The 12638-nt window shown below is 32.7% G+C and overlaps 2 protein-coding genes across 2 annotated transcripts; both read left to right on the top strand.

The window, feature by feature from the left end:
• Nucleotides 1–11: 11 nt before the first annotated feature.
• Nucleotides 12–7047, top strand: LOC146541277 (nuclear pore complex protein Nup93-like). Its single transcript, XM_085197119.1, has 14 exons — nucleotides 12–568; nucleotides 654–834; nucleotides 1449–1751; nucleotides 1923–2065; nucleotides 2963–3196; nucleotides 3364–3505; nucleotides 3889–4057; nucleotides 4171–4362; nucleotides 4563–4689; nucleotides 5034–5199; nucleotides 5431–5511; nucleotides 6014–6250; nucleotides 6366–6560; nucleotides 6862–7047. The coding sequence occupies exons 1-14, from the start codon at nucleotides 399–401 to the stop codon at nucleotides 6979–6981; spliced, it is 2460 nt and encodes an 819-aa protein (XP_085053245.1). The 5' UTR covers nucleotides 12–398; the 3' UTR covers nucleotides 6982–7047.
• Nucleotides 7048–7655: 608 nt separating this feature from the next.
• On the top strand, nucleotides 7656–12200 carry l(2)37Cd (general transcription factor IIIC subunit l(2)37Cd). Its single transcript, XM_085197233.1, has 8 exons — nucleotides 7656–7950; nucleotides 8030–8237; nucleotides 8310–8418; nucleotides 8655–8946; nucleotides 9349–9559; nucleotides 10839–11017; nucleotides 11592–11774; nucleotides 12094–12200. Exons 1-8 carry the CDS (start codon nucleotides 7837–7839, stop codon nucleotides 12181–12183), a joined length of 1386 nt encoding a protein of 461 aa, XP_085053359.1. The 5' UTR covers nucleotides 7656–7836; the 3' UTR covers nucleotides 12184–12200.
• The last annotated feature ends 438 nt before the right edge of the window (nucleotides 12201–12638 follow it).

Below are 12638 nucleotides of genomic sequence, written 5' to 3'. Positions count from 1 at the left end.
AAAAGTTTTAATTTTTTTTTATAAAGACAAGGCTGGAAATTTTTTGATGAAAAGTAAAAAACCGTAATAAATTTACGGACACAAACAAAATCTGTGTTTTTACTTCACCCGGTAGTTTTTATACTCTATTTTTAATTTTGACCTGTCTACTGACAGAGTGTCAATTATGACATTTTTCGGTTATTCGTCTCGGCGCATTTCCCAAACATTTTGATACGATTGTGTTTAAGACGTTATTTTAATAATTAATTTACTATGATTATGATTTAAAATATATTGTTTTTTTGTATGAAGCACTAATTACCTGAAATCTCAGGAATAGAGAGTTTTATTACGAGTTCTACTGGTACTTATTTTAAATATATTTATTGGGATCTGCTGTTCATAACCCTAGAAGTATGGCAGATGACGATTTTAGTAAAATTTTACAACAAGCTGAACAGTTAACCACAGAAATTGAAGGTAATGAAGAATTACCAAGAGTTGAGCGATCCTTAGGTCAGGTCCTTGAGGCCTCTCATGAGCTATACTCAAGAGTTATTCAATCCGGCGCAAATGATATTCAAGCGTAAGTAAACATCGTAAAGTTTGATTGCTGCTTATCGCTTATATTTATAACTTTTGTATTTCACTATGATTTTTTAATTTTTTAGTCATCTCTTATTTGGGTCCAAAGGGTTAGACTTGCAACAAATATCTCAAAAATTGGAAACATTATCTTCTAAGAGAACTTTTGAACCTTTGCAACCAATAGCAGACTCAGACATAGAGAGCTTTCTTAAAAATGAAAGGGAAAATGCTATATTATCTTTAATAGATGAAGTTAATAAGAATGTAAGTACCTATTATATGTTTTATATATTTTAAAAAAATAATTTAATTAAAATCTTGTTACAACCTTTTACTGTTACAAACATTACTTTTACTATTACAACAATTAAAATATATTTTTTAAATTGAGTGATCTATAGAAAGATACATGTAAGTGTTAGAATAATACTGAGTATACTTGTAATGCTTACATGCCTGTACTATAATTAATTTCAGGCATTGTCAATGTAACTTGAGCTAGGGCAAACAAAATTATATTATTTAAAAACATAAAAAATGATAACTTGAACTCCTACTTCTTGGAAACTATTTAAGATTATAGCATTAGATAGCAACATAGCAAATAGTAATATGGACTGTATTTGACTAAATTATATTTAAGTTCAATTTATGAGAGAAATGACCTTACCAAGTCTTCAATTATATTACAATCGTATGGAGGAGGTTTATAGTTCTAATTTATTGAGATTTGTTCAAAGTTTATGTTGTATGATAATTTAAATTGTGTACAGAATTTGGCTCACAAAATTTTGCATGTTAATTATTAGTGCTTGTGTATTATATAAGGGGCTTGAAAATAATAAATCATGATTGTTAGTACAATTCTTTTTTTTAAGTCATTACAAACAACAGAAGATCAAAAATGGGAACATATGTTATCTGAATGGAATAAAGAAAAAATAAAATTAATGAATGCAATGATTGGACCATCACAAAACTGGCTTGATCTAAAGCGTACACCTGAGCCTCCAAGTATAGCAGATACTCCTAAAAAATTTGGCCACTCCATGCTTGATAGTATTGAGGCAGCGTATGCCAGACAAGTACAACAGTATAATAAACTTGTATTCCAAGGAGCTAAATCCAGGACAGCATTACATCAAAAATTTTCACAAGTTGTAGAGGAGTTAAATGATCCAGTAAGTTCTTAAGATATAATTAGTGTAATTATTCAGAATTCGGCAGAAAGGGGGAACGGAGTGAGTTGACTCCCAATGCCGAAATTTTGGTGGAATGTGGGGCATGGAATGATTTACACTAAGTACCTTTTGCATACCCTGGTACTCAAGTGAATTAATATTTTTTTACAGAAAGTAAAAGAAATGTGGGAAATAATAAAAACTATGGCAAATATACCTGCACTTGTCAGAGATGAAGATCCCCTGAAAGCTAGAGGAAATCCAACTATTCAACAATGTCTTATAGCGCAAGGAAAAAAATATCTGGAAAAAAGGTTTTGTTATTAAAAGTTTTAAACAATTAAAAATTGTAAAATGAAAAATTACCACATTTTCGGCAACACATAAAATGTAAATGTAAATATACCTTTACATTTTATGTGAGGCCGTTGTGGAGCACGGGCACAAGCGTGAGTGTAAATGTGACAGCTGTAGGTTCAATTCTCATTTAGGGGAATAACATATTTTATATTTTTGCCCGCTCTGGTAACAAGACAAGCGTAGTATGAAGACACTCTGTTCCCATCAAGGAACTTTCATTCATTTTCCTCAACAAGGTTGGATTGTTCTTTCCTTATACACCAAGTCTTGCTTAATAACCCATTTATGTCAAGTTCGCAACACACTACGTGCCAAAGCTTCCAGGTACTGCTTAAACTTCCTTGCTACTTTTGGCATAAAGTGTATTATTCTGTTGATTAAACTTTTCTTCAACAGTATAGATTTTATCGCTGGTAAATAGTATGACTATATGTTGCTGGTATCGTGTCTTCTAAGTATAGGACACAATTCACGAACTCAACTGTTAACGCGGCGACTGTACGCCTTCAATTTGGAATCATATTTCAGTATCCATAATCATTGACTGAAATAAGCGCAATTATTGTCTCCATTCACTCCACTCATCGCTTTTTTTCCTTACACATAATTCTAAAATTTACGAGATTTGATAGGTGTAAATTTTAAAAACAAATAAATAAAAAGTGAACTTTAAACTCAAAATAAAAGTAAATTAATAACTGCCAGTATTATTTTGATTTATTTTTTGAAATCGAATGTAATTCTCAAAACTTATGAACATACAAGTTAAAAAAATACATATTACAAGATTGTGTCTAACTATCTCACATAATAACTAATTTGAAGATAACTTCTTATAATTTTCTTTTTAGATACAAACTGTACATGAGCGACGTTGTACGAGCTAACCCAGCCGCGGCAATGCGCGGAGGTGAACCTGGTACTTTCCCATTAGTACGTGGCTTTGTAGGCCTCAGACTTCAGAGTCAGAACATCCAAGGTCTTACCGATGGTGTGATCGAAGATCGCCCATTATGGCCGATGGTTTATTATTGCTTGAGAAGCGGAGATGCCAATGCGGCGTTACATTGCTTGAAGAAAGCTGGGTGTGTATTTGATTTTTTTTTTATTTATATCCCGCTTAGCAGGGTAGGAATTGGGAACCTAGTGTTAAGACACCCGCTCAATAATTTGCAATTATTCAAATGTTACTTATTTGTTACTGTGATTTGTTGAATAATGGTCATTGATTTTTATAATATAAACATTGTAGACGAGATCATGAAGAATTTATAGCAGCCCTAGAAGAGTACATAAGGAATCCAGAAAAAGCGCTCAGTGATAAATTACAAACAGCTATTAACTTTCAATACAGGATTCAAGTGCGAAATTCTACAGATCCTTATAAAAGAGCTGTGAGTACAAATGAAGATTAAAGTATCAACATTACAATGAGTTTTATTTAGTTTCACTTATCCTGATGGCATTCTGTAAACAAATGTTACAAGTTAAATTTATCTATCTTGCCAGTTTCCTACAAATTTTAAAAAACTCTTTAGTTCCAATGACATCACAATTATAATAGAATTGAGTCCTTGTGAAACACATGTTGGCGCCGGCGGGAAACAAATATCCTAGCCAGCCTCAAACTATCATCAATAATTTCTATAATTTACTTCAAGGCTGTATTAGTAGTTTTTTAAAATTGGTTTTGGTGTTGACAAGGGTGCTGAATCCTTGGATTGATTTAATGTATATTTAGTAAAGTATAAGTAGTTTCTACTCTCGTTCCTTCCAGGTATACTGTGTGGTAGGATGCTGTGACGTCAGCGATGAGCACTCGGAAGTGGCACGTACTGCCGACGACTACCTTTGGCTCAAGCTGTCAGCTATTAAATCACGCCCAAATAATGAGTCTGAATCATTTACATACTCGGATTTACAGAAAATGATTTTAGAAGAGTATGGTAAGTAATGATGATCGTTACTACACATAGGTCTTAGATAATACCTAGTAGCAAAATGTTATTATGATACATTTTTACATAATAATTACAATAAATACATTTTTACCTTTTAGGTGAAACCCACTATCATGCTTACGAAAAACCGCTAGTTTACTTCCAAGTATTGACCCTGACTGGTCAATTCGAACCTGCTATAGAGTTCCTATCGAGGATTCCGAGGTACCAAGTTCATGCAGTGCATATGGCTCTCGCACTTCACGATGTTTACATGCTGGGAACACCGCGTAACGTGCAAGCTCCTTTGCGTAAGTTTTATGATATATTTTTTTTATGATAAATTTAATGTATTAATACATACATACTTACATACTAATTTGTAATTTTTATGTAATATTTTACCGATCATGTGCATATATCATTGTTAAATGGAATGAGTTTTTTACCTATATAGAAAAAGCAAATCACAATTTCATTTTTTTTAAATAACTATATTTTTGTATTTTAGTTTCTGTGGATACGGATGATCCTATTCCGCTTCGTCGTTTAAACTTAGCAAGACTTATATTGCTTTATGTGAGGAAATTTGAACTTTCCGATCCATCAGATGCATTACATTATTACTTCTTTTTGAGGTAAAAAAATTTAATGTTATATTCTTTAAATTTAATTTGTAAATAGTACTTGGCTCTCTATATATAAAATTGAGACATATTGCCTTGATTCAGTTATTGTAAACGCGGGTGCGATTCCATTGGAAGAATGATCTATTTTCATTTCTTTCTCCTGGTATCAAGACATTGTGGCGTTAAGTTTCGCCACATTACACACAATGGTTTGAAAATTGGATGGAAACTAAAGAATGGATTGTCTTAAAACTATGTTTTCTCTGTCTCTCCTACATTCTTTACTGTTTAGTCCGAATTCCCTCCAACATACAGCTTGAAACTAAAAATATATTCATTTTGTTTTTTTTTAGAAATCTTAAAGATCCTAGCGGCAAGAACTTATTTATGTGCTGTTGTACTGATTTAGCATTAGAGAGCCGTGATTACGATTTACTCTTTGGTGTTATGGACGACATGACAGGGCTTCGAAGTTCCGGACTGCTAGAGCAATTCAATAATCCGCATATCGATAGTAAAGTAAGAATGATTTTTTTATATAAATATGTTTAGTGTTACTTATTAACACACTAGAGAGAGAATCTTAATATAGCTCAATAACAATATACATATGGCTTAATTGGCTAAAGCGTTTGGACAGTTTTTAAGTCGAATCATACTGTTCCAAATTTTTAAGTACCTTAATATGTTTTTGTATATATAACTATAAGTTTTTGTGTGTATATTTTAATTTTACAAAAATACTTTTAGGTTATCGCCCTTAACCTGGCAGAGCAATTGGTTAATAAAGGTCTCTTTGAGGATGCCATTGTGGTTTATGACATTGCAGGGGTAAGCAAATTAATATTATTACAGCAATAAAACTAGAAATATTTATTTCCATTTTAATTTGTATCTATGTAGTGCATATTTTTTATATTAAAAATTAATGTACATTATACATAATGTGTAACTTAATTATAAGATATATCATAATGAATCAAATTAAATTTAAAATGTTAAAAAATTTCATAAAGTACAAATAATCATTCTGCTTGCTACTCACCCTAGTGGTCAATAGTGGTGACGGGGCGAGTTGCTGTTCCCTTTTTATTTTCTTTCCTTTTCCTCCTTTTGTCGCAGCGGCACAGCGTCTGACTGTACGATGGCGTTGTGGGTTCGATTTCTACTAAAGATTTATTTCATTTTCTCGCCCCGGTAACAAGATAAAACGCGGCGTTGGGCTCAGCCCCTAACCAAGGAATGTTTTGAAAATTGGACAGAGTTTGAGGAGTGGAGGGTCCTAACACTTGGTTTCCTATGAAGGATATAAATAACACTAAAATATTTGTAGAACTTAGAAAAAGTGTTAGAGTTATTCTGCGTGCTGCTCGCCCAAGTGGTCAACAGCGGTGGTGGGGCCGGCGGTCTGCGGGAGCGACTCTCGGCCCTCGCGCAGCGCGTGTCGCGGCGTCTGCGCCTCTCTGACGTCACGGTACCCGCCGCCCTGCTCGACGCGTACAACAAATTGTGCAAACTTATGACTTTCTTCGATCAGTTTCACGCTGAAAACTATGAGGGAGCTCTTGAGGTGGGTTGTATTTGTTTCGAATGTGATTTTACTAATAATAATTATGGTGTTAATACACTTTAAGTATCCTCTGCCTGCCTTGTTAAGAAAAATAATATTTACATTTTGTATACAGACAGTGCGTTCATGTGAGCTAGTACCGTTAAGTTCTAACGAAGTAGAAGCTCGCGTAGCCGGCGCTCGCGCTGCCCGAGGTGAACTACTACGCGCGTTGCCCGCCGTACTGCGTGCTCTCTGCCACATTCTTGTAGCTCAACGACAAAAGCTAAGGACCGCTCAGCCTACCCTACCAGCACATACTGCTAATAAGGTTAGATCAATAAGAAACTATTTAAATATACAAAAACTGCTAAATTTGTTAATTTTGTTTTCCTATTTTTTAAATAATACAGGGATATATAATTTTCTTTTTCTCGCTGTAGTAAAACATGAAGCGTATTATTAGGGATTGTATTAAGAAATGGTATTATGAAGGTATTGTGTTAAGGTTGTCAACATGCACTGTCAACAAAACTTCGACCGAAAGTGTAGAAGCTTTGCTTTCTCTCACACTATGATTAATATGACTGAAAGAGTTACAAAATTATTCATTACAATTTGTTTTTTTACAGCAACTGGAGTGGTTGCGGGAGCAGGCAGAAGTGCTCAACACATTTGCTGGTAACATTTCATACAGAATGCCTGGAGATACCTACAGTCAGCTTGCGCAAATGCAGATTTTAATGCATTAAGAAATTTTTATGTTTTTTTGCAACTATCATAAGTAAATAAATAAAATCTAATTTGCATATAAAAAATGGTGTTTAATTATATGAAAATCATCAAATTAGTTTTACAGGAAGTATCAACATGAGTACATTTACACCATTTTATTTAGATTGACAATGTGGACATAAAATATTCACTCTATAATTATCCGACTGCGCGACGTAAAGGAGAGTAATTTGTGTTTCAGCTTTTGACACAATCAAATCAAATAAGACAACAATCAAAATTCGCTAGAGGGACATCGAAATATTTAAAATAGGGATATCGTTGGTATGGGTATTCAAAAATTCTCGCTAATATTCATGCTTATAGCATGCACTTAGTATATACTTTTAGTATATGTTTTTTACGCGGGGACATTATACTACTAATAGCATGACTTTTTAGACCATCGGAGAGCAACGGCACGGGCACATTCCACCACTCAACAATTAGAATAGGTGGTCGTGGAGATTGGAGTATGTCAAGTTTAATATTACGATTCATTTCTTAATGTACGGCATTGCGAACGTGCCAGTTGAGTCACTAGAATATAATATCATTATTTGTAAATTAAGCTGTCAACATCCATTCTGTATATGTGTGTTATCTATGATTCTGACTGTCAGTGTCAGAAGTCACAATTTTATACTGTCAAATGTATTTTTTTCACAAACGCTTTCTTTTGGTTATTTGAATGTAAATAATGTGTGAATATTTTTAAATATTACATTGTGGTAGTACTGAGATAGGAATTAAATTTTATATTTATATAAAGACAACTTCTCTGAAATTTTATATTTGCATACTACTCAAGTTTGTAAATAAAGAAAAACAGTATGGAATGCTCAAAAAATTTGCATCGTGAATTATTTTGCGTTTTGTTTCCTGGTTATGTTAAAAATGAAGAGAAAGCTATACAACATATGGGAGGCATTAAGGGAATTTCAAATGTACATAATTTGTTTTATTTTTTCTTGACATTATCTATAAGGGATAATATTTTTACTAACCAATGAAAAATATTTTTAGGTGTATTCACAGGCAAATAAAAAGAGATTAGGAATGTCGTTTCAACCCGAGAATCCTTTTATAAAAAAGATATACGGAGATGTTAAACCAGCTGCAGGAGTTCTCTTAAAGATAAAAATTAAAAAAACTAAATCAGACCATGAAGTGAAACGAGAAGTTATCTCTACATCAGTTATTGGATCAGTATCTCAAATCACAAAATTTGAATGTAAGTTCTGAATTCACTACTAGTATTTTTCTTGGAATTATACTTTTTTATTTTAAATTTACTGTGTTGCAGCTTTGTCTGATTTTCAATATATGCCTGTGAATACTTCTGTAGCTGAGAAACCACAATGCATGTTAGAACAAATACTTCCAACTGGTGTTGATCATTTTAATTCTTTATTGTAAGTATAATTTATAATTATATTTAGTTATCTTTGTATTCATTAAATCTCAAATATTTTTAAGTAAATATTATATATTTATAAAATCACTTATTAATTATTATCATCATCAACATTAACATACTTATTGCTACTTAGTTATTGGCAAAAATATTATTATGTTTGTAACAGAAGTATTTAGAGTTTATTATTTTCTATAATTTAAAATTATTAAACTTTGATATAACATTATGCAGAGAACCAGCATCAGCTTATATAACACCATTTACATTTACAAGATCAGATAAGGCTACCAGCTATTCTTATTCAGACAAAAGATATACTGTGAAAGATCTAGTTAAAGAGGATTCAGCAAACAGTGATGAAGTACATAAAAGTAGAACTGAAAGAGGGTTGCCTATATCCCGATATGTATTTAATCTAGTGGACGATATGCCTAAAGAACCTAATGAGTACTATATAAAGCTTAAAAATAGTAGACTTACAGTGTGTCCTAAATTGGAAGAAGAATACCAAATTGTTAAAGAGGTGCTTTTAATTGTTTAATTGTATAAAACATTAATTCTATATTAATATTTAGTAAAAGATTCACATGAGGAGTAGCACAACATCTGACTGTAAACTCAATGGTTGTGGGTTTGATTCATACAAGAGTGAATGAATTTATTTATTTTTCTTCCTCTAGTAACAAGATAAAGCCTTGCATTGTGTTCTATGACTCCACATGCAATGTCTTAATGTTGGACGGAAACTATGACCTTAACACAGTGCTTTAACACTAGGTTCCCACTGGCTACTCTGATATATGCAGGATACAAAAAGCTGTGAAGCTTAAAAAATAAATATAAGTTAACACTTCACTAACTAAATAAGAATACTCAAGAATCAGAGCAAATAAATCCAATTATATATACAAATTTTTATTTATAGCTTTTCAATGAAAGACCTATATGGTCGTTAAACCTCGTCAAATTTCGTACAAAGATAAAAATGGCATCGCTTAGACTAATCCTACCATGTGTAGCCATATACATGAGAGAAGGGCCTTGGCGAATGATGTGGTTGAAATTTGGCTATGATCCAAGGAAAGACCCTAGTGCAAGGATATATCAAACTTTAGACTTCAGGATGAGACACTCTGGTATTATTTGTTATTTATTTTTTGAATCTTTGTCTTGGGGCTAGATTTCTCCTGACTCTGCTATCTATGAGATACTCCATAAAGTTGAAGTTAATTTTGTTATCATGAAAAATAATTCTATGAGCTGTATCATGCATGTGATGAAAGTCTTCACTTAAGGGTTATAGGGTTAAGATATTCCAGCTGGCGAAAGTCTTGACTTTTAAATAAGCTAAGATAATGAAAAACTTTAGGATTATGTTATATTTATAAGTTAATTTTTTTGTGCTCATTATATCTATACAAATTTAATCCAATTTGCAATTATTAAACTAGCGGCCCGTTCGCGGTGTCACCCGCATGAACTATGTTATTATTAATTTCTGTCTCCTGACTACGTCCTAGTGACGTCTATACAAAATTTGAGACTCCTGGCATTTGTAGTAACGAAGTTTCATACAAACTTTCGACCCCAAAAACAACCCCTTAGAAATCGAATATTGCAAATTCCCGTCTTAGCGATCACTTACGTCCTATAAATAACTCCTATGGAGAATTTGAGATTCCTAGCACTTTCAGTTTCTGAGATTTCGTGATGAGTGAGTGACCTTTCGATTTTATATATATATAGATTAATATTTTTTTTGCAGTTATTGAAGAACTGTAGGATTATGGTCTATTTATAAGTTTTTTTTTGTGCTCATTATATCTATACAAATTTAATTGAATTTGCAATTTTTTCTAATTAATTAATTTTCTTGAAGTTATTAATGATTGTTCTATAAAAAGATGTCCCTTCATGTATGAATGTATGATATTAATCATTATTTACCTGAGGTGTACATATTTGTTTTTATCGCCTTAAAGTATTTAGGTGTGTTAAAGTATATAGAGATAACATAAGTTTTTTATTATTGGACTTCAACTTTGGACTAATATCTAGTGTAAATGAATCACTTGAAATTTATTTGCATAGATAATCGTATAAGGACCAATTGCATAATATCTTAAATAGACAATTATGAAATTATGCAATTAGTATTCCTTAGAAACAAATGTTCCTCAAATACATACAATATACAGGCAAAATTTTCTAAACCTTAAATAAATGTATTTAAAGGTTAAGGTTTATTTAAAACCTTTTTTACATTAATTAGTCCTTTATCTAATAATTTGACATTTCGAACTCTACTATGGACAGGTAACTATCTATATTATACTCGTTTAAAACTTTTAATATTCAAAAGGAAATCTTTTGAATAGTCACAAAAACTAAATGGGCACATACTATTTTTTAAAGCCGGCGTACATGCGATGGTAATGACTCGCGACCAAATAGTGCATGGTAAGAAAACAGATCGGGCGCGAAGTTACAAAAGGAATGCAACAGATGAACTCTCACAAGACGACATTGTGTACGAAGGTGCTGTATATTTCAAACCTGGTATGACTCCAAGTCAAAGACAGGTTTATTATCAGGTTGGTTAGCAAAATCTTATAAAATCAATATCAGCTTCACTCTGTATTCCGCACACTGCAGTGTAGGCAGAGGGAACTAAGTGTTGTTATTAAGACACTCCGAATCCGTGGGGAAGTGGGGATAGTTTCAGCCGAAATCTGGAGGCATTGCGGGTTGAGTGGCGGAACTCGACGCCGCGCTTTGCCTCGACACCAGAGCGAAGAAATAGAAATATGATGAATTTAAATAAATATTTATTTCCTCGAGTGGGGATCGAACCCACAAACAGTCGCGTTCGTCGATAAGAAGGCAAAAAGTGTTTGCCTCTGCGCTACGTTTTTATAATTGAAGATATCATTTAAAGTTATTTTTCACAGTTATTATGTGTACCTAAAAGTTTAGTTCTAAAGTAATAAGTGATTTACTTACATATTCCATACAACTTCAATACATGGTAAATACTTAATGTACTTATATTGTATTTTTTTAAAAAATTGATCAATGGTTTTTTATAATTGATTTTGAAATTTACCTAAACAACAATAATCTGCTCATTTCACGAAAAAAATACTAATATATAGTTATTTATTCCAGTATTGTGACGTGCAACTGCCAGAGGTACAAGAGTTAATATCAGTCGAGCCACCTACAGGGTATCAGTGCCACGAGAAACGCGGCTGGTTGCCCCCAGACACCGATCAACTGTGTCGCGATCATATATTCCAATGTGTTAAACAAACATTACTCGCCACACACAAAGCAGATTTGAAGTTTGATGTTAGTATTCATTTTAGCTTCACGTGTATCCCGCATATATGTAGCACGGTCAACAGAGGGTGGAAGTGTCTAAACACTTACATTCACTCTGCCTACCGTGCAGTCCGTTCCCTACGCGCCGCTGAATTCTTTACTCTTTGTAAATGGAGAGTTAAGGGACGGAGAAATATTAAATTCAATATTTCGCCCAAGTGGGAATCAAACCCACAACTGTCGCTATTTTGGTAGACTTGCGATAATTTAAAGCGGTAAATTTGACTTACTAGAGCAGAGAGGTAACATAATATAATATGTTGTTAAGTAGTGATATTTGATTTAGGATGGTAGCAGTGGAGATGAAAGTAGCTCAGACGAAGATGGCGTCAACACATCCAATGTAGAAGCAGACGAATCTCTTAATATACAGTGACGTTGAAATACTTTTGATTAAGCCTTTTATTTTTCCTTCTTCTATAGTTATTATTTTTGTATCGTTAAACATTTATATTACAGAGACTACAGTATGCTAATCTCATTTGTATTTCATTTTATTATTTTCACTCGTCTAACTACACTAATACTAATATTCTTACCGTAATTGCCTAGTGGATTTAGGAATTGATTTTATATTTAAATTATTTTACATTTCTGGATTCTGGTGAGACAGCACTGCGTTAACTTCCGCCATATTTTCACTGTATTATGAATACCAATCTTCCTATGAACTGAAATGTACTCGTAACCATGACATACTTAGTTAAATTAATTTAGATAACACTCTGGTGGTATTCAAAGAAACATTACCTCTTTATAATAAACTATAACTGAAAAATATGCTTGAATATATGAAATTTGAATACACATAAGTTTTACGTGTACCTATTA

This window comes from Heliconius melpomene, chromosome 1 (assembly GCF_056956725.1).
Source record: "Heliconius melpomene rosina isolate 202511_hmr_F chromosome 1, ASM5695672v1, whole genome shotgun sequence".
In the NCBI taxonomy this organism is placed as follows: Eukaryota; Metazoa; Arthropoda; class Insecta; order Lepidoptera; family Nymphalidae; genus Heliconius; species Heliconius melpomene.
Note: the sequence above shows the minus strand (reverse complement) of the source record. Positions and strands in the feature narration are given on the sequence as shown.